We start from the raw sequence: 22,276 nt of genomic DNA, 5'->3' as shown, positions 1-22,276 counted from the left end.
AAACCCCTTTTCGAAAGAAAAAAAATCTTGTGTATAAAAAACATGAATCAGTTAGTTGTTGGCCACGATGTTGAAATGTAAATATGATGCCCAAACCTACTAAACGGAGACTACTTTAGATGGCAATTTAGATACAATGCTTAAAAGAAAATACATTGGGATAATTGTCTCTAAATATTTACTATGTCTCGTGAGACTGTGCTAAGAGAATGTGCATTGGGAGTGGCCTTATAAACGATGAGATCACACCAAAACCATGATTCTCATCGTGCTTATTACATCAGCCTCGTATCGTGTGTGCTGTCTGCAGGTTCATATCAAGCCATACACAGCAAATAGCTATACAAATGTGAAATGCCGATGGCAAGTTCATTTTGTTCCTTTTCTACTGATAAATTTCTTGTTGACCTGGCAACTTACACGTGCTTGGATTATGTACAATACCGGCCCTGAGCCTTGATACACTGGAGATACTGGGATCACCAAATCACGCGGATTTGGCGAACCCAATCCTGCTCTCACCGAAGTCGAAAACGGTGTGATAGGCGCCCATGAAGACGTCTCCAAGTATCCTGAGATTCCGCAACACGAAACGTCAATCAAACGGATCGCAAGGGGAAAACAAGCAAGTGATGGTGAAGACTGAAGACTGAAGACTGTTAGGGCGTATACCAGAGCGGGCCGCGAGGGGGCGGCACGTTAAACGCCATGAACCCACTGATGCAAATGGTCTGGCCTGATTGCTCCAGCTTCACTACGTACTGCAGCACAGAGAAACATTAGACTGCATATATACAGCAAGTAGAGTGTGAAGAGTGACTAAGGCAAGTAGGCAGCAGTTGGTATAAATAAAACCAACATCGTTCAGATTGGGCATTGACTATCTTAACTGAAGGTATGACCAAGTATAACTTAGGGAGCACCTCACCTGCTCTGGCGTCAAGGTGAAAGTCTTGTTTGCTATGGTGAAAGCAAGATCAGGCATCTCTGAGATCTGGTGGCAGTCGACGGTTGATTCTCCGTTGGGGCTCGGGAGACGCTCACAGAGCTGCAGTTCACATTGGAATCGGACTGTTATCACACTCTTCACCCACTTGACATTCAGAAAATATTGGCGTGGGCATGACCGGTAGTACTGACCTGATTCGCATAATCCAAGATGAGCTCTTTCGTTTGTTTTTTTCGGAGCTGATTCTGTATCCAGACAACAGTCATCTCACAAGCGGTGCAGAGAAGATCAGAGCCTCGCTTCGCTTTCTTATCAACAACAGATTCAATTTGGTTACTGCATAGTCGTTCATGAAAACAAAGTCTGTTATGAAAACACTAAAACACACATGCAAGTAAAAAGGGAAATACGACTTGATGCGGATGTTGAGCTGACCTGACAGAGTGACTACCATCAAATACACAGAGACCAATCTGACTGCACACTTTCTGTGGCCTTGTCTGCTCAGTGACAACTTAGTATTAGTATTCTTGTAATTGGTTAGAGAATTCAAGATCGATGTAAAAGATCGTAATAACAACAATCCAATTGTCAAGATATCAGGGGAGGGCAAGTGCAGCAAGTGACAAACCTGTGCTACAAGCAGCTCCAGGATCATCTCTCCATACTCTCTCACTACTTCCTTGCATTCCGTACTGATAATCCCCTCAGCACCAATTGCATGATTGACTTGAGCCACTATGGTCTGAGAGCAGTATAAAATACAAATGTACCAAGGATGTCTCAGTTATATAGCATAGTTGTCCAAATGCGCATTCTACCAATTATGGTACGATCCAAGCAAGAGCGCATACCGTTGGGCCAGCGAGCAGTGAGGTCCCTGAGTCGACAATTGCAGCGCAACCACCGGCACAGAAGCCAGTTGAATCGCCACCAATGAGAAGATCACCCATGTCAAACTGCCAGTAGCCTTTGCGAGTGACCGGAACATATGTGTGTTTCCCCTTGTAGTGCTTTTTGTCCACACCCCCGAACACGAGTTCACCTCCCGCAGATGCATCTGGATCACGGTTAAGCCAGAAGGAGAAGATGTCCTTCTCTATCAGCTTCTGCTCTTGCATGCTCTGCCTGTTTGTTCATGCAACACATGAAAGGGTATCAGGCAACAGCATTGCTGAGATTATCACATCATGATAATCTGTTCAGAGGTCTGAATATGTACCAAATTGGAGGGGCACTTCCCACAGAGATCTCCGGAAATCCGAGCCCAAGTATACCATCAAACTTCCCAATGATAAAAGTAGGACTTGCTTCACGGGTTGTCTCGATGAATTTCTGAAAGACAGTAAAAGTATAGCATTGGTTAGTACTCCTGCATACAAATATTGTGAGCTACTTACTAGTAAAGAATTTCACCTGATTTTTCACAACAAGCTCGCCAACTAACACACTGTCCTCACTGAAGAAGCCAGCAATTGACCCAGAGCCATAGCTAATTGTGCAAGTTTCTCCTGGACAGTTTCAACAACCAGCAATATGCATGAGTGTGCAAGAAGTCAAGAACCGTTTCTGGTTGAGTACTCTTTCTGGTTTGCAAAAGCAAGGAACCAAACTGAACAGAAGATAAGCATATTATGCGCGTCCAGCATACCGTTCTTCTTGTAAGTGGTCGACTTGGTTGACTTGTATTTGTGGTGCAAGTAGCATGCTATCTGAATGAACATAGATACCGATGCATCAAACTTATGTTCCATAACTAAAAACATGCTTATAGTACCCATTATCAAGAAACTCAGAGCATGCACCATGGTAAGTACCACATGTCTGTCGGGCACTAAAAACTTACCGAAAAGTAGCATTTCGACGACGGAACCCACAAGTTTGAGCTCCCGGTGTCAAATATGACCGTGAAGTTCTGCGGCGGCGTGCCGACGCCGATCTCTCCGAAGTACTCGGTGTCAAGGAAGTTGTCCAGAGGAACTATGTCATCGTCTGACAGGCCGAGAGAGTGGCGAGATCCATCGCCGGGCCTCAGCAGGTTGGTCTCCTGCCTCGCCGATTTCGCGGCTGTTAGGGTTTCCTTGTTCAGCCTCTTCTTGCTCAGGTTGATCCTCAGCAACCCATCGGAGCAAGCGCCGCCGAGCAGCAAGGCGCATGAGAGGATCCATAGGCAAGTGACCCCCAAGAGATGCATCGGCCTCATGGCCCCGGAGCTCTCTGGGCAAAATTATCCCCACCTGCGAATCGAATAATATAGCTTATTTGCTGAAAGATTAACAGCACCTCAAAGCAAGAACTTGGTATCTCATGACAAGAAATCGATGGTAGGTTTGGATGGATTCTCATGCCCATTTGTCCGGCAATAACGGAGTCACCAAATCGAATACCTAGGGGTCTTAATTAGCACACCGAATACTACTATACTTCTCTGGATAAGATTAGGAACTTCAAAACGGATCATAATAGCTCGAGTATCTGAGCCTTTGAGTGATTAAGCTGCTAGCTAGGCTAGGCCATTGGACTCATCGTACCTTGCTGATGCGAGCGAGCTTCCCAAACCAGAGGCCACCGGAGAAAAGAGTGAGGAAAAACTCGAGGGGAAAAGAAGGTACTTTAGTTGGTTGGTACGGAGTCTATAAAGCAAACGCATGAATAATTTTAGAAATCTCGCCCCGAACGGCACATGGCAAATTAAACGTTTTTAATTTACAAGTTTAGATGCAATCCTGCCAACTCAGTTTATTTTTTGACAGAAAATTGTCGTATGTCAACTAACTTGTCATCCGTACGTCATTAGAATTGTCATTGAAAACGTTTGATTTGCCATGTGCTCGTACCTGACGTCAATTAGGTACTTATCATTTCTCCTATAAAATATGTTGGAAAGATCGCTTTCTGGGGCATCCTCGTTTGGAATTGTCTTTCACGCCGTGTATTCCACGGGCCTTCTACCGATGCCTCCCTGGAGCGCTTCCGGCACGGGCACTCCGCACTTGGTCATTTTTTCTCGAGGGTCATCCCGCTCATATATGTCGCCTTACGCGCTCGTCCGCGGGCACCAGATGTGGCTAGGTCAGTCTGTCAGCGTCATCCACTTCCTGACCAACCGGCCATGATGGCCATCCGACTAGAGGTTGCGACGGAAAGAGGACGGGTAGCCATGAAGGCCATCTTAAAAGTGCGTTACGTCGACTAGAGGGGGGTAAATAGACGATGTTTATGAATTCTTCACTGAGGAAATTTCTAAGCGAAGAACTATTTGCAGTGAAATAAATACTCAGGTATAAGCATAACAGAGCAACATCATAATCATCATGACGAAATGAAAGACAAAACACAGAGTACAGAAAGCGTAAACACATGATAAGCAGGACGAAGACAAACTGATTGAAGAAATAGGATTGAGGAATTAGAGGAAGTCTTCAGTCAAAGTCTTTAAACAGTAATGATCAGATTCATCAACACATAACAAGGAAATGAAAGGGTTGAGAAAATAGAAGCAGTAGGCTTAGTGAAGACAATGATTTAGTAGAACGGTTACAAATGTTGTGACAGTTGTACGTCTTGTTGGAGCGACTGAGTATTTAAACTCGAGGACACACAGTCTCGGACACACAGTCCTCACCGTATTCTCCTTGAGCTAAGATCACACAGACCTCGCCCAACAATAGTGGTAAGTCTTCACAGATAACTTTCAAACCTTCACAGACTAGGTCACTCGGCGATCCACAATTCCTCTTGGATGCTCAGACCATGATGTCTAACCGTCTGGAGGATACACAGTCCTCAAAAGGTAACAAGCGTCGGTTCCACACGGGAACAATCTCTTCAGTGATGCTCAATCACTTTGGGTTTGAGATTTGGGTTTTCCTCACTTGATGATTTTCGCTCAAAGTTCTCGGAGGATGGGATGCTCTCAATTGATAAGTGTCAGTTTCTCTCGGAGCAGCCAACCAGCTAGTAGTTATAGGGGACGGCTATTTATAGCCTAGGGAGCAGCCCGACATGATAAGACATAAATGCTCTTCAATGATATGACCGTTAGGTGGTAGGATATTTTGGACAGTTGGCGCGTGACAAAGCAACGTCGGATTTGAGGTTTGAATTCCTCAGGGCTATCATGTTCCTCACTGTGTAGGCAATCCGCACTAGCGAATTTCTAACTCCTTAGACAGAACAAATTCCTCAGAGACCAGAAGATCTTCGTCTCTGTCACTGAAGAAATTAACTGAACTGATATAAGATTTCCAATGGCTTCACTCGAAGGATTGGATAGGTGCAGGATTTTGAAATGAGCATCACTTGGAAATCAGTTTTCTTAGTATTACCTCGACCCTTTTTAACAGAACGGTGTTTCCTATAACTTAAGGAGAAGAAAATGAAACTACAAAAACAAGTCTTCACGCTTCATAGTCCTCGCATGAATATCCAAGTCTTCACGGTCACACCAATTTCTTCACTTTCAAATTCATCAGGAGAACCAAAGTCTTCAGCCGAAGACATTCATTTTTAGGGGTCGACTTTCACTGTAAATATCAAACTCCTCATCTACTTATAGAACTTGTGTATACTCACAATTAGTCCCTTAACCTATAAGTCTTTAATACACCAAAATCACTATGGTGCACTAGATGCACTTACACATCCGGCCAAGGGTTATGATGGCAAGTCAGTCAGCCAAGGGTCGCAACAGCAAGAAGGCAGGTGGTTAGTGCCCCACTACGCTCGAACATAGCTTTTGAGAGACGGAATGTACCATTCTACACCCAGGAGCAAATGCTCCTGGTGTGAACAGTAAAATAAAAAAAATAGAAAAAAATTCAAAAAATCTGAATTTTTTTTGTGACATACTTTCACAAGTGTTTCTTGTACATGAAATTTTTCATCACAAAATCATATTCGTGGAAGTCGTGCCGAAAAAACAAAATCGGAGCTCCAAAATGCTTTTGTAAGTAACATTTTCAGAGCATCGATTTTGTTTTTTTACCATACCTTCCACCAATGTGATTTCGCGATAAAAATTTACGTGCACAGCAAACATTTGTATAAGTATGCCAAAAAAAATCAGAATTTTTTGACATTTTTTTGAATTGTTTTTTTTTCGGTGGGGATTTTTTTTACTGTTCACACCAGGAGCAAATGCTCCTGGGTGTAGAAACTCCACGTCCGAGAGAGACATTGTTGTGGTATATGGTCAATGAGAGATACCCGACATAGTTTAACCCAGCGTTGGCTCGATCTGTGGTACCTCGACATTTCACGGACCAGGGCCGCTGAGGCTTCTTCTGGCTGGGAAGGCTGTTCGGTTTGTGCTAATTGGGGTCCTCGGCTCAGCCATTTCTCGATGTTTGCCACACCCGAAGTGCCGGATTTTTTTATCGAATCGTTGGGAAAGGTATTCAACTTGTGCGAGTCGTGCTTCATGGGCGCTTCCGTCTTTTTCTAACGACGGGTGTATTTTTCCTGTAAGTTTGATGTTTTATGTCGTACGTAGGACGCCGAACACACTGGCCTCCCCATCGCTTTGCAGCTCCTGCACCAGAGGGCCCTTTGCTCATTCTCGCCGGCGACACTCGACCACGTCACTGTCATCTCCGTTCTCGCACGGGTGTACAACCTGCACTACACACAAATCTTTGTATTCGGCAATATTGCCCTCTTCGCTGACCCAACTGACCACCTAGGCGTCGAGACTTTCGCTCCTAGTCGGGTCGTTAGGTTCGCTGGTTCGATAGCATCGAGTACACCGCGGATTCCTCCGGGCAGCTGGTCTTCACAATCTCGGTGCTAAACCAGATTGAGGACATATTTTATTTTTTCTTATTTTTCTTTGTTATATTCCATTTTTCTTCGTTTTTGTTTGGTTTCTTTTTGTTTCTTTCTTGGTTTTCATCGATTTTTATTTTCTTTCTCTTTTTTCTTTGGTTTCTTTGGCTTTCACTATTTTCCATTTTTTTGCACTTGGTTCTTCGGTTTTCTTTTTCTTTATCTTTTTCTTTGGTTTCCTTTGGTTATTTTTTCTGATTTTCATTGGTTTTCTTTGTTTTTCTCTGTTTCTTTTTATTTTCTACATTTCATCAAGAACATTTTTTAAATACATGTTTAACATTTTTCATAGACATCATTATCATTTTTTAAAATAATTTTTCTAATGTCTATTGTTTAAAAAAAAATTAAATATATTTGTTGATGTCTATTTTTTCATACACTTCTCCATTACATTTTTAACATTTTATATATGCATGTTTAACATTTTGCAGATACATGATTAACATTTTTTAAAACATATACTTTTCTATATCTATTTTCCCCATGCACATTTTATAATTTTTGTATACATTCAACATATTTCTTATATACACGTTTAACATTTACCAAAAATGAATTATGTTTTTGAAAACTGTTTTTTGATGTTTAATTATTTCCGTGGATATAGTACATTTTTTGTATACATTGGAAACAATTTTTTCTATGTCTATTTAACATTTTTCAAATACATAATTAATATTTGAAAAAATTATATGAAGAATCTTTATAAAAAATATATATTTAAAATATTTGGATGTATAAACAAAATTAGAAAAGAAAATAAAAACAAAAAATTAAAAAAAACTGTGAAAATAAGCGCTTTTGGGCCGGCCCAATCTGGCGCGCGCTTCAGGAGGCAAGTCAGCCATTTGTAGCTCCTCAGAAACATTCTGCCTCTTCTCCCAGCGCTACATTTCTCGGGGTGGTTCCGGCTCGGGCCGAATTCGCGGGCCCGTAAACCCGCTCCATTCGAAATTGGACTTTTCGTACCTCTAACTAGTACTGCACCATACGCATTGCAAAGCCATCGCGAGCCCCTCCCTCCCCTCTACACTCTGCGCCGCCGCCGCACGCGGTAGATCGGTCTCTCCAAAGCTTCCCTCCTCTCCACAGTGAGCACCGCGCCCGATATCAATCTCCTGTAGCTCCCTAGATTAGATTCGATCGCATTGAATTGAATTGGTTTTGGTTGGATTGCGCTGGAGTGAATTTAGCTGTAGATTGGATTGGTTTCGCGTTTGTCCCTGATGCATTTCCTCCACTCTGTTTTCAGCTTGGTAGGGCGCTGGCGCCGCGGTGCTGCGGCCTCTCGGCCCGGGACGACGTCGAAGATGGAAGGGAAGGGCGCCACGCTCGTCTTGCCGGAGCTGCTGAAGGAGGAGGTGCACTCGCCGCCGCTGTCACCGCTGTCGCCGCGCAGCAGCGACGACGAGGAGATCGAAGCTGACGACAGCGATGGCGAGGAGGAGGAAGGCGGGGCTCCGGTTGGGACCGGCGGTGCCGTGGCCAGCGGGCCTCCGATGAAGAAAGGGCCGTGGACGTCCGATGAGGACCAGCGCCTGAGGACCTACGTGGAGGCGCACGGCGAGGGTAACTGGAATCAGGTCCAGAGGAACGCCGGGCTGAACCGGTGCGGCAAGAGCTGCCGCCTCCGCTGGGCGAACCACCTCAGGCCCAACCTCAAGAAGGGTCCCTTCTCCAAGGAGGAGGAGCAGAAGATTATCGAGCTTCATGCGCTGCACGGGAACAAGTGGGCTAAGATGGCGTCCGTTGTAAGTTTGCTCGCTCTGCTCTGACATGCTTCTAGATCGATCGGGTAGTCACTTCATCTATTGCTCTTCTCTTGCTAGTTTAGATTGGTAATGGTTTGCTGTGGTTGATTGGATTGGGGGAACACTGCTCTTGGTCAAACAGTTTGCCTGGTTATATAGAATTAATGTCGTTTTCTCCTAATAGATACTCCCCCAGTACCAAAATATAAGACGTTTTTGCAGTCCAAATTGAACTGCAAAAACATCTTATATTTGGGTACAGAGGTAGTAGTATTTTTGAAAGAAATTTTGCGGCTGCCGGGAAGTAAGAAAGTGGTTATTGAACTGAAGTGCCGGTATGTGCGATGCTAATCCATGCGATTGTGTTACCAAGTCGTAGTGATTCGTTGTTGAATCAGCCTGGTTTGCTAACTCGTCCTTGACATATGTCAAATATTCCCTTCGTCCCAAAATAAGTGTCTCAACTTTTTACTAACCTTGCCAGAATAAGTGTCTCAACTTTGTACTAACCTTAGTACAAAATTGTACTAAGCTTGAGACACTTATTTTGGGATGGAGGGAGTACATGCCAGCAACTTTTATTTATAGCCTACTGTGAGGATATTGATGGAAGGGGTCGACAACACTTGCTGAATTCATATTAGGTTTATATATACGACTCTTTGGGTGACAGTTCTAGAGCATTCTCTCTTATTTGTTATTTCTGTCTCTACTCTCTTGTATATAGTTATGTTTTATTTTTCATGTGCAAAAAAAAAAATAGTCATGTTTTACTTTACCTGTACATTCAGTTAGCAAGTATGAAATTATTATTTTCTATATCATAATAGAATATAATTTGGTGATCAACTAGCATTCCTAAAAGATGTGAATTTTTAAACTATTTGGTTTTGCTTCTTATCAAGTAGGTTTTTTGCCTATAGCTAAGTCACGTGCATTGTCATTTGTCACCAACAATGATGTCATATTTGTTTTTTTAGTGTTTTGTCTATATTTTTCAGTATGTGTAACATTGGCATACATTGTTTAATTTCCATTAATGTTAGCTTAATATTTTTTTCTATATCAATTTCCGAAATCAGAATATCCTGTCACGACACATTTTTTTTGTTTAGGTAACTATCTTTGGACTAATTTACTCATATACACAATTGCATACTAATTATTATATATTATTGTTATTATTATTATTTCAGTTAGAAGGCCGCACAGATAATGAAATTAAGAATTTTTGGAACACCAGAACAAAGAGGCTTCAGAAAGCTGGTCTAGGTCTTTATCCAGATGGTTTGTTATCTCGGCTGGCAAATCAAGAGATGGGTTCTCATAGTCCTGATGATTCACGTGGGAAGAAACGGCCGAATGAACTCTCACAGGGAAATGGTCTTGCATTTGATGATATTATATTTGAGAAATTGGACTATAAGAAGCAGTCAGACAATTTCCTTACTCCAAATTTTACAATTCAAGATTCTCTTCCAATGAATGACATTAATTACCCTTTGAAGCGTCATGCATCTTCTGGCATAGTATCAGACTACGGTGGTAGTCCTAAGTGTGAACAATTTTCTAATGAGACTGAGGAGGCCTCTTACAATGATCTCAACACTGAGATGTCTATTGTTTCTTTTAATAATGTCATTTCCAATAGCACGCCATTATTAGATGGCAATTTCCCTATTTCTGGGAACATACCGTGGCCCATTAAAATGGAGCTCCCTTCATTCCAATATGCCGGCTATGATACAAGCACCAGCTTGTGTCCCGCATCAACTCTTCCTGAACAGGTTGACAACATTTTTTTATTTTCTTGTAATTGTTTTGATAAAAATAGATGTTTGTTTCACTTCTCAAAACACTGATCCGATGAATGCTTTTGTTCAGGTACATGGATTTGGGGTCCCTACAAAGTTCGAAGGAGAGTTTGACTCAGAACTTCCATTTTCACATGTTTACCCTTATATTCCGCACTCTTCAGTCTTTGATGACAATACCCTTGAGTACAGTTCTTTCAATGAACTTAGAACTTACAAATCACCTACTGGTAAGTTGCTTAATCTTACTTCAATTTTCCAATATCAGATACAACTTAACCTATCGTTAACGTTCGCATAACATTTTCCTGATATATCAGTATTAGATAAAACTTAATTCATTTGTAAGTTTATTAATCTTATTTCAATGTAGCAGTGTATGATCAAACTTAACTTGTTGGTTTTGCAGACTCGGATGCTATTTTCATGGACAACAAACATAATGCAGACATATTCCAGGATAAATATTTTTCGTCAGATCCTTGTGCCACTGATGTATCAGCGGAAGCAACATTTTTGAATGAAGATTCAACACACTCAGAGTATCAACCCAGCAACGGTCCACTTAATGCATTATTTTATGGACATTTTTGCAATGACGTTGCATTATCAGCCAGGGATGATCATCAGACTGTTTCCAGTAATGGCATACACAGTACACAGCACTTGTCTGGATATTGAAACGTAAGAACAAAATTCATAGTGGCTACTTATTTTCTTTCAAGTAACTAAGTAAAATATTTATAACGATCGTTATTTTAGGACAACGATGGAAAAGATTAAACTCTACAACATCACACATCTGGGACAATGACGACGATGATGACTACAGTTTATGCAGTCATAGTCTCCTGATTTTATCTCAAGAACCATTATTTCTGAAGCATAATTAAATTTGATTTTTTTTTTGTTGTTGAATTGAGAATGTTTTATGTGAACACATTCCATTCATTCATATTGTATTGTGAAAGAATTTTATATTCAATATATTGAGATGTTCCTTAGTGTTAATCCATTACTTTTGTCGTATCATATTATGAAAATGAAACATGGCTTCGCCTCTGAACTGTATTATCAAATATCATTATATGATATCAACAAATTTCAGCCATGAAATTTCTCTTTGCTATGTTTTGTCATTGGAACGATCACGAGCCAAGATTTGTGGTTGTATGGTAATTTTAGTTACATGAGACATGAAAACTTCCTTTAGTTTGACTTTCTTATTTTTATTCAAATAAATGCCATCAGCTTATTACTATTCTATAATAAATTACAATAAATTTAAGATGATAATACTGTATGTTCAAGGTCACAGTACACAACTGAGCTCGCCAAATATACACTTTTGCCAACTTAGAGCTCATTGAGCTCTTGACAATCTATAATCTCATAACGTGACTTGAAACAAATGTTCTTTTCCATGTCTAACCGTATAGTCCTTCTTGCTCCCACACGTCCACAAGCAAGTCTACCATTTCCTGTAAATAAAATTATAATTTTAAAATAAGTATGAGAAAGAGGGAAATCTGTGATTTATTTAGCATAGGATTTTACCGCAAGAGGAATTGGTTGGTAGAATAGTTTATTGCTTCCTAGCAGGCTCTCATACGTTGTGTTCCAACTGTATCATAAGCAAAAATATCAAAGGTGGAGAAAATAGAGTTTAACTTTCAGCATACTGAAACAAAGTGTACCCCTAGTTCCATATGCAAAAGGAAATTGGGAAATGTAAGAATATATAATATTTGGATATTCTCTTGGTCCAAATGCCATAAAAATAAGACATGTCATGTATTTCAGGTACAACAGTAAATTACAATAACTCACCTTATCTTTGGTTCCCGGGGCTTTTCAAGTCGAGATTTGCGTTTTTTGTTTCCAACCCACTGTTGTCTAGTCTGGTTCCACTGCACAAGACCTTTAAATACAGGCAGAATAAAAGTTTACATAAGATTAACAAAATAGTAAATGGAAGCCATTGCATATCAATCTGGTGGCTACAGAAGTACTAAGCCTGATAATTAGAATTTTTCAATAACTTGCATCACGGTGTCACTGCAAAGAATAAAAAGAAAAATAGAATAAGACAGAAGAGGCTTTTGTTAGTTCAGATGCAGGATCATCTCATGGCAACTATTCTTGGTCATAATTTAAATATTAACATCAACTAAATTCTAAGACTGTTTTAATCAGAGACGTTAGAAGCCCCAGTGTGCATTAGTAACTGTAAGCATGGTTTTGCACGTAGGTCTAAAACTACAGCTGCTACAAACTCTGGATGAAAGTCATTTCATGTTCTAATTAAACCTGCATATAAGGACATGGATGACAGAGCTCCAATAATCAGCTGTGCACTTGCATTTATTTGACAGTAAATCACACTAGTACGATGGAATGAAAAAATAGAATGGAAATGGAACAGGTGCCATGGCACACAGATTAATCTTAGGTGCATGCTGTATACCTTGATTTACAAACTCGTTTGGGTTGCTGCTACTTCCAGCTCCATGCTGATCGCTGGATTGCGGCGCTGTACTGATTGAAGACATGCTCCTCTGCGATTGTAGCGCGCTGTTTCCAATCCCGTGTGCGCTCGTGCTCCAGAAGCCCTCAGACAAGTTTGTCTTCCTTACTGAGCGGCCTTGGATCCTCAAACCTTTTGAAGGCTCATCGACCGCTATTATCGGAGCAGGCTTAGCACAGCCACAGCATCCAAGGCAACTTCTGCTCTGTAGCAAAACAGTATTGACCAGTGAACGATTAGCTTCACGTATTCGAGAGTCTGAGATAAGTCATGTGGCAGAACAACCAGCGAAAAGCTATAAAGTAACGAGTATATGTTTCTTGACAGCTTTTGACATTGGACCGCACAACAACCGTCATTCCACGGGCTCGGAAATCATAAGACAGAGCATTTTGGTAAAAGATTACAAAGGTTAGTTTCAAGGTCAGGCAAAAAGTGTCTCTTATACCAAAAATAAGTCATGGACATTATACAAGAATCAGGTACCATCACATGGAGCAGCTCCTACTATGGAAAGTTGGAAACGATGGATTCAAGGACCGCCTAGCCTCTGCAAAGGGACATCGGCATCTAAATGTTTATAGAGCGGCCGAACCGTGTCTATTTATGCGCAAGCAGCAAGAATCAGAACCGGGAAACAGCATCGCGGTTGCACATGGAACCGGGGACAAAAAGGGGAGAACCTCGCATCCACTAATCCTATTGGCCTCCAGGTGGGGGGCACAGCGCGAGCCCTAATCCCTAAACCCGATCGAGCTCGCTGCCGTCGCATCAGGTTACGGCAAGTACGGACGAAATGGGGGGGAGAGTGAGGGAAGACACGCACCCCATGCAGGCGACGAGGCGGCGCACCCAGGAGGAGAGGGACCTGCAGCCTAGCAGCATAGCATCCGAGGCGGTGGGGTCCTGCGCGCCCGTGGTCGTCCCGGCGGTGGAGGGCGGGAGCAAACCCTAGGCCCCAGCGAGGCGCACGGGTGGAGGAGGAGGGGAGGAGGAGGCGGAAGGGGGGAGGTTGCGGGGGCGAGGAGTTGGGGAAGAAGGAATCGGGAATGGGATTCCGTGGTGGGCTGGGATTGGAGAAACAGGAGCAAACGTTGCTTGGATTTTTCTTAAATAAATACGTAAATGCCAGTGGTCCGAAATGGTTGTTTTTGCAGTAAATTACAGAGTTACTCCGTATTGGATATCATCACCGTTCTTTTATCTTTGTTTTACTACTATGTGTATTTTTTTAAAGGATTAGATTTATTATAAAAGTTCACTCAAAGTACAAAGCATCTTAAACATAATAAAAATTACATCGAGGTTCTTAGACCACCGAACAAGCACTACTACAGCAGAACGAGCCGCCGACGCACAACTGTCACCGCTCGCCTACCGTAGCCCGCTTGACTTTGTCGATGATAGTCAAAAAATCTTCATGCACGTGCCCTCAAGGACCAGCGTTTTGGAGCACGGTCGTCGCCTTTGAACTCTTGCATAGAATCGAAGCACCTATTCCAAAGACGAGAAACTCTAACCTCTCTGCCCTAAGGAATCTATGTCGGAGCTCCGTCAACTACGTCCCAGCGGACGAACCCGAGGAGGATAGAAGCCCGGAAGACAAACTCGAAGAAGAAACGCCGCCATCCGTCCGGGTGTCGGACCTACAGGACTAAAAAAACCTAACCTAAACTACTAACCGGAGCGGAAGCACCGGGATTTCTCTCCTCGCCACCGAGCGCTGGAGCGGCAGGCAGAATGAAGGCGAATTTACAAGCTCGCTGATGAAGTCTGGAGGGAAAAATTTGCCCTAGCCACTTATGATTATGGGAGGAAATGAGAGTGTAGTTTCATAAATAGTGAATGGTAACAGTAAAAAAGTATCCAACTTACTGATCCAGTGGTCATCTCTTCACAGAAAGGGGAAGAGGGCATGTGTGTACCTTGAGCTCTAATGTACATATGAAATTTTCCATCCAATCCTTATACAACAAATCAGATCAAACCATTTATGCATGTAGCCAAAGTGCAAGAGCATTATATTTTAGATCATATATCTACAAAACGAGAAAGTATTGTATGCATAATAGTTCCGGTGAACTTTTACACCTTAAACAATTGTTGTTGTACCTGAAGGAGGGATGGCGAGTTAAGAAGTAGCATCGTGAAAAATCACTGTCAAGACAAAAGAAAGAGCCCTACAAATTGGAGTAAAAGAGTTACCGGAATAAATTAACATGTGTCCCCAGATTCGATTATAACAAGAGAAAATGGAACTATAGAGCTCAATAGTGGAGCTATGTGGTAGCAGGGGTAGCACCCCCACCCTTGGAGAAAACTCTGAAGATTTTTTTTGAAGGCCTTTTATGAGGAAAAATAGCTTTCCCCATCATCTTCATTTTTTGGTGTTTCACACCCTTTGGCTTTGTTCTTTCTCTAGCCCCACCATTCTCTTTGCACTTGGGACGCACTCACTTAAAATCTTGCATTTAGGAGACAATCTCACTTGGTTTTGAGAATGATATCCATTACAAAGTGAGAAGTTTGTAATTTTTTGCTAAGATCCATATTCTTTATGATTTCCTTTTTTCCATTCATTTCTCTAATTTATTTTCTTTTGAAAGTGATATATTGTCCTTCGGCTTATGTTGTTGGATCAAACAAAAAATATAGTGTGATTTCATGCTTGTGCCACATACTGGTCTGTTTGGTTGGTGACCTGAGCAGCGTGCTTGAGAAAAATAGATGCTTGAGAGTTGCCGGAGATTCTTGCGACTTTAGCCTGACGAGGCAACCTAGGTGAGATGTTGTTTGGTTTGTGCCTGAGCATACCTAAGCATGATGCAATAAAAAATGATATCAAACATTGATTGCTACATGCATGCACCCATCAATATGCTAGGATGCGTTTAGCCCACATATACCCGCCAGGTCCATGTCCGAAGAAAATGGCATGACCCGTATTCATTGTTGGGCATGCATAGCAAGAACTTTAAAGCACCTCTAGGCCTGCATCCAGAGGAACGCTCAAATCGGCCGGGTTTTTTGGAGCCAGGCCCGAGCGATGCAACCCTAGGCACATGGGCATGGGCGGTTGCACGGTGGATGCGGTCTCGAGAAGTTGCGTTGTTTCCCGAAGCGTCGTCATAAATTATGCTCATCTCTCTTCCTCACCGCTCTCTCCCCTCTTCCCTACTCACACTGGCAACAACGACCACCGAAACGACAGCAGGACGATCCAAGACGATGGCTACCACCAGAGCGACTGCAGAGCTCCCCTGGAGTGCATCGGCCATGGCGGTAAGTCCTTGCCCTCTCTCTAGATTTACTACTTCCGACTCGGGCTAGATTCGATTTGAGCACACGATTGGAGAGTTAGGGAGGGGATTGAACACATCGGGCGTGGATGATTTGATTAAAACACTGCCATCCATCGATTCTACACCGACGGCTTTTAGAGTTTGCCAATGCCTCTAGAGTTCACGAAGCACTTCCCCGCCGTCCCTACGGAGTTCAAGCTCAAGATGAACACCGCCTACACATGGAGGGTGACAGTGAGGGTGGTCAACGGCAGGGTCACCCTTGATCAGGGTTGGGCCACCTTCGCCGCCGTTCATCAAATCATGACCGGGTACATGCTGACGTTCAAGTTGCTAACTCTTGACACCATGAAGGTGATTGTCTTCAACGACGAGGGCGTGCGGGTCGTCACCAAGTGCAAGCAGCACGACGACGCTTTCGGCGTGACCGTCTGAGCTCCTGTTGCCCATTCCTTGCTGGTTGTTGGTTTAAGACTTGGGTTTCGTTTAAAACTTATCGTACTATGTTGGTTAAAAACTTGTGATGCGTGGTTAAGACTTGTGTTTATGCTTAAGTTTGTTCCATTGCTCTAGTTTTGTTTTTAGTTGTCCATGTGTGTCTCTAATAACCTCCCCACATCGAGGAGCAGGTTACAACACAACTGTCCTAGATGTAACCAAACAACCGAACTTGTATTTCTCCTGAAACAAGTCCGCAACCAAACAACATGCCTTTCATTTCAACACAACTGTCCTAGAGGGTATGCAGACAACCAATCAACATGCAGATGATAATTTTTGCCTACATGTGCTCAGCCAGACCCAACTGAGACAAGTGTGCAAAGGTGCAAAAAATGATGTAGGCAACCCAACGCATCCCTAATGAATCATTAAAGTAAGCTGCATGCACGTGCCTGAGTGTCAGGCCTCTGATTTTGGTGGCCTGACTCCGGCTAATTACATGCGTGTGTGGTCACGTCAGGTCAGACTAGTTGCACAAATGCTCAGGATAGCAACCAAACAAGGTTCGGCCAGTGTCTAGCTAGCTTGTGGCAAGACTATCTCAGGGTAGCAATCTAACAGCCCCTACATCCATTAACCCATCATGCCTTCTTGGTGGTGGTGGGGCCAAGGATCAATCTGCCATTAACCCACCATGAGTGTTGCAGGGAAGGCCCGTTGTTTTCGACTTTGGGGAGTGGAGTGGGTGATCAATCAGTGCTCATGATCGAAACATTTTTTTTCTTTTAGCGGGCCACGTTATCAAAACATGATGTGACGCGCAGTCGGCCGATTGAAGGTTTCTTCTCTCTTGTTTAAGTTTTTTTTGAAACTTTTCTCTTGTTTAATTATGGTAAATAAACTCGCAATAACAGATGGAAGGTACACGGTTCGCGATCACACTTTAAGCTCCTCGGGGAATCAGGACGACCGGTAAAGAAAAGGAGACAGTGAGAGAATCATCAGAATAGAGAGAGGGGCGACTAGGATACGATTTATTCCTTTGCGCAGTGGCGTCCCCTTTCTGCTCCTCGAGAATATAAAGCAAAACAGTGGTTACATTAGTTAAGTAAGATTAATGATTGAATCAATCAAATTAGTCAGGATGGCCGAGTGGTCTAAGGCGCCAGACTCAAGTTCTGGTCCTCTTCCGAGGGCGTGGGTTCAAACCCCACTTCTGACACATTTTTGTTTCTGTTAACTTTGTATATATCAATTTTTAGTTATTTTTTTTCGGCCTTTTCTTTAATGTTCTGTCCCTTCCAACACATTTTTGTTTCTGTTAACTTTCTGTATATCAATTTTTAGTTATTTTTTCTTTTCAGCCTATTTTTTAATGTTCTGTGCTCAAATTTCTCCTTGTATTTTTCCTTCTTTGATATGTTCGCTACAATAACATCAATCACATCCAACATCTGCGGGCTGCAGCTCTGAAACATGCACCGATGTGTAAAAGAAACAGTGAAGTAAGAAGATAACCCAATTCTAAAGAAACATAATGTGCTATAAAAAAAAGAAGGCATGATATAGTCAACCCTATTAAAAACTATCGTTTTAGGTTTCATCTGCCTCAGATGATACTCTGGTTGTGGCCCGAGTGCTATGAACAGTCCATGTCCTAGTTTGACGTGCTGTCCCTTCCGACACATTTTTATTTCTGTTAACTTTCTGTATATCAATTTTTAGTTATTTTTTCTTTTCAGCCTATTTTTTAATGTTCTGTGCTCAAATTTCTCCTTGTATTTTTCCTTCTTTGATATGTTCGATACAATAACATCAATCACATCCAACATCCGCGGGCTGCGGCTCTGAAACATGCACCGATGTGTAAAAGAAACAGTGACGTAAGAAGATAACCCAATTCTAAAGAAACATAATGTGCTATAAAAAAAGAGAAGGCATGATATAGTCAAACCTATTAAAAACTATCGTTTTAGGTTTCATCTGCCTCAGATACTCTGGTTGTGGCCCGAGTGCTATGAACTGTCCATGTCCTAGTTTGCTGTTGTCTCGTTTTTTATATAAAATCGGGCAGGGAAACCACTTCTCTTAAAAAAAGAAAACCAATAAAAGCTCAACTTGCCACCTATTATAACAAAGTCAATTTTCTTTTCTGGTATGCAGAACCCAACATTTTTGTTTCTATTAACTTTCTACATATCAATTTTTAGTTATTTTTTCTTTTCGGCCTTTTCTTTAATGTTTTGTCCCTTTCGACACATTTTTATTTCTGTTAACTTTCTGTATATCAATTTGTAGTTATTTTTTCTTTTCAGCCTATTTTTTAATGTTCTGTGCTCAAATTTCTCCTTGTATTTTTCCTTCTTTGATATGTTCGCTACAATAACATCAATCACATCCAACATCTGCGGGCTGCAGCTCTGAAACATGCACCGATGTGTAAAAGAAACAGTGAAGTAAGAAGATAACCCAATTCTAAAGAAACATAATGTGCTATAAAAAAAAGAAGGCATGATATAGTCAAACCTATTAAAAACTATCGTTTTAGGTTTCATCTGCCTCAGATGATACTCTGGTTGTGGCCCGAGTGCTATGAACAGTCCATGTCCTAGTTTGACGTGCTGTCCCTTCCGACACATTTTTATTTCTGTTAACTTTCTGTATATCAATTTTTAGTTATTTTTTCTTTTCAGCCTATTTTTTAATGTTCTGTGCTCAAATTTCTCCTTGTATTTTTCCTTCTTTGATATGTTCGATACAATAACATCAATCACATCCAACATCCGCGGGCTACGGCTCTGAAACATGCACCGATGTGTAAAAGAAACAGTGACGTAAGAAGATAACCCAATTCTAAAGAAACATAATGTGCTATAAAAAAGAGAAGGCATGATATAGTCAAACCTATTAAAAACTATCGTTTTAGGTTTCATCTGCCTCAGATACTCTGGTTGTGGCCCGAGTGCTATGAACTGTCCATGTCCTAGTTTGCTGTTGTCTCGTTTTTTATATAAAATCGGGCAGGGAAACCACTTCTCTTAAAAAAAGAAAACCAATAAAAGCTCAACTTGCCACCTATTATAACAAAGTCAATTTTCTTTTCTGGTATGCAGAACCCAACATTTTTGTTTCTATTAACTTTCTACATATCAATTTTTAGTTATTTTTTCTTTTCGGCCTTTTCTTTAATGTTTTGTCCCTTTCGACACATTTTTATTTCTGTTAACTTTCTGTATATCAATTTGTAGTTATTTTTTCTTTTCGGCCTATTTTTTAATGTTCTGTGCTCAAATTTCTCCTTGTATTTTTCCTTCTTTGATATGTTCGCTACAATAACATCAATCACATCCAACATCTGCGGCTGCGGCTCTGAAACATGCACCGATGTGTAAAAGAAACAGTGAAGTAAGAAGATAACCCAATTCTAAAGAAACATAATGTGCTATAAAAAAAGAAGGCATGATATAGTCAAACCTATTAAAAACTATCGTTTTAGGTTTCATCTGCCTCAGATGATACTCTGGTTGTGGCCCGAGTGCTATGAACAGTCCATGTCCTAGTTTGACGTGCTGTCCCTTCCGACACATTTTTATTTCTGTTAACTTTCTGTATATCAATTTTTAGTTATTTTTTCTTTTCAGCCTATTTTTTAATGTTCTGTGCTCAAATTTCTCCTTGTATTTTTCCTTCTTTGATATGTTCGATACAATAACATCAATCACATCCAACATCCGCGGGCTGCGGCTCTGAAACATGCACCGATGTGTAAAAGAAACAGTGACGTAAGAAGATAACCCAATTCTAAAGAAACATAATGTGCTATAAAAAGAGAAGGCATGATATAGTCAAACCTATTAAAAACTATCGTTTTAGGTTTCATCTGCCTCAGATACTCTGGTTGTGGCCCGAGTGCTATGAACTGTCCATGTCCTAGTTTGCTGTTGTCTCGTTTTTTATATAAAATCGGGCAGGGAAACCACTTCTCTTAAAAAAAGAAAACCAATAAAAGCTCAACTTGCCACCTATTATAACAAAGTCAATTTTCTTTTCTGGTATGCAGAACCCAACATTTTTGTTTCTATTAACTTTCTACATATCAATTTTTAGTTATTTTTTCTTTTCGGCCTTTTCTTTAATGTTTTGTCCCTTTCGACACATTTTTATTTCTGTTAACTTTCTGTATATCAATTTGTAGTTATTTTTTCTTTTCGGCCTATTTTTTAATGTTCTGTGCTCAAATTTCTCCTTGTATTTTTCCTTCTTTGATATGTTCGCTACAATAACATCAATCACATCCAACATCTGCGGCTGCGGTTCTGAAACATGCACCGATGTGTAAAAGAAATAGTGAAGTAAGAAGATAACCCAATTCTAAAGAAACATAATGTGCTGTAAAAAAGAGAAGGCATGATATAGTCAAACCTAGTAAAAACCATCGTTTTAGGTTTCATCTGCCTCAGATACTCTGGTTGTGGCCCGAGTGCTATGAACAGTCCATGTCCTAGTTTGTTGTTGCCTCATTTTTTATATAAAATCGGGCAGGGAAACCACTTCTCTTAAAAAAAGAAAACCAATAAAAACTCAACTTGCCACCTATTATAACAAAGTCAATTTTCTTTTCTGGTATGCAGAACCCAACGTTTAACATCGATAGACAACACAAAAGTACCATATGCACCAGAAAATAAAGAGGAAGAGAAACCCTTCTTTGATATGTTTGCTACAATAACATCAATCACATCCAACATCTGTGGCTGTGGCTCTGAAACATGCACCGATGTGTAAAAGAAATAGTGAAGTAAGAAGATAACTCAATTCTAAAAAAACATAATGTGTTGTAAACTTTTGTTTCTGGTATACACCAGTGTCTAAATAAAAATAGTGGAGTAAGAGCACAACCCACTTCTGACAACTTTTTTGTTTCTATTGTCTCTATATATTAGTTTTATTTGTTTCTTTATTTCCATTTTGGCCTTTTTTATGTTTTGTCCTCAATTTTCTCCTTGTTTTACCTTCTTTGATATGTTTGCTACCACACTGTCAACCATCCAACATCTACAGCTTGGAACATATGCGGATGTCTAAACAAAAATAATGGAGTAAGAGTACAACCCAAACCTAAAGAAGCTATGCCCTAGAGGCAATAATAAATTTATTATTTATTTCCTTATTTCATGATAAATGTTTATTATTCATGCTAGAATTGTATTAACCGGAAACTTGATGCATGTGTGAATACATAGACAAACAGAGTGTCACTAGTATGCCTCTACTTGACTAGCTCGTTGAATCAAAAATGGTTAAGTTTCCTAGCCATAGACATGAGTTGTCATTTGATTAACGGGAGCACATCATTAGAGAATGATGTGATTGACTTGACCCATTTCTTTAGCTTAGCACTTGATCGTTTAGTATGTTGCTATTGCTTTCTTCATGACTTATACATGTTCCTATGACTATGAGATTATGCAACTCCTGTTTACCGGAGGAACACTTCGTGTGCTACCAAATGTCACAACGCAACAGGGTGATTATAAAGGGGCTCTGCAGGTGTCTCCGAAGGTACATGTTGAGTTGGCGTATTTCGAGATTAGGATTTGTCACTCCGATTGTCGGAGAGGTATCTCTGGGCCCTCTCGGTAATGCACATCACTATAAGCCTT

At 41.1% G+C, this 22,276-nt stretch overlaps 3 protein-coding genes and 1 non-coding gene across 6 annotated transcripts; 2 read left to right on the top strand and 2 right to left on the bottom strand.

Annotated features, from left to right (window-relative positions):
- Positions 1-202: 202 nt before the first annotated feature.
- On the bottom strand, positions 203-3,676 carry LOC123159760 (aspartic proteinase). Of its 2 annotated transcripts, none has more exons than XM_044577577.1 (12): positions 3,481-3,676; positions 2,796-3,186; positions 2,601-2,661; positions 2,366-2,460; positions 2,172-2,284; positions 1,804-2,077; positions 1,581-1,694; positions 1,385-1,449; positions 1,141-1,285; positions 929-1,048; positions 673-761; positions 203-572 (listed from the first exon to the last, which is right to left on the bottom strand). In XM_044577577.1, the coding sequence occupies exons 2-12, from the start codon at positions 3,150-3,152 to the stop codon at positions 488-490; spliced, it is 1,518 nt and encodes a 505-aa protein (XP_044433512.1). In that variant the 5' UTR covers positions 3,153-3,186; positions 3,481-3,676; the 3' UTR covers positions 203-487. The 2 variants fall into 2 exon arrangements, with proteins under 2 accessions (XP_044433512.1, XP_044433511.1); XM_044577576.1 differs by lacking the exon at positions 3,481-3,676 and adding an exon at positions 3,337-3,472.
- Positions 3,677-7,740: 4,064 nt separating this feature from the next.
- Positions 7,741-11,354, top strand: LOC123159833 (transcription factor GAMYB). Its single transcript, XM_044577648.1, has 6 exons — positions 7,741-7,869; positions 8,031-8,529; positions 9,726-10,316; positions 10,414-10,573; positions 10,753-11,027; positions 11,106-11,354. The coding sequence occupies exons 2-5, from the start codon at positions 8,089-8,091 to the stop codon at positions 11,022-11,024; spliced, it is 1,464 nt and encodes a 487-aa protein (XP_044433583.1). The 5' UTR covers positions 7,741-7,869; positions 8,031-8,088; the 3' UTR covers positions 11,025-11,027; positions 11,106-11,354.
- Positions 11,355-11,551: 197 nt separating this feature from the next.
- Positions 11,552-13,940, bottom strand: LOC123157433 (uncharacterized). Of its 2 annotated transcripts, none has more exons than XM_044575715.1 (5): positions 13,697-13,940; positions 12,811-13,070; positions 12,174-12,264; positions 11,901-11,967; positions 11,552-11,824 (listed from the first exon to the last, which is right to left on the bottom strand). In XM_044575715.1, the coding sequence occupies exons 1-5, from the start codon at positions 13,753-13,755 to the stop codon at positions 11,771-11,773; spliced, it is 531 nt and encodes a 176-aa protein (XP_044431650.1). In that variant the 5' UTR covers positions 13,756-13,940; the 3' UTR covers positions 11,552-11,770. The 2 variants fall into 2 exon arrangements, with proteins under 2 accessions (XP_044431650.1, XP_044431651.1); XM_044575716.1 differs by lacking the exon at positions 13,697-13,940 and adding an exon at positions 13,357-13,374 and having other exon boundaries at positions 12,811-13,075.
- A 3,811-nt stretch (positions 13,941-17,751) lies between these two features.
- TRNAL-CAA (transfer RNA leucine (anticodon CAA)) lies at positions 17,752-17,835 on the top strand. The gene has a single exon. It is a non-coding gene; the product is annotated as a tRNA-Leu (tRNA).
- Positions 17,836-22,276: the final 4,441 nt, after the last annotated feature.

This window comes from Triticum aestivum, chromosome 7B (genome assembly GCF_018294505.1).
Source record: "Triticum aestivum cultivar Chinese Spring chromosome 7B, IWGSC CS RefSeq v2.1, whole genome shotgun sequence".
NCBI lineage: Eukaryota > Viridiplantae > Streptophyta > Magnoliopsida > Poales > Poaceae > Triticum > Triticum aestivum.
Note: the sequence above shows the minus strand (reverse complement) of the source record. Positions and strands in the feature narration are given on the sequence as shown.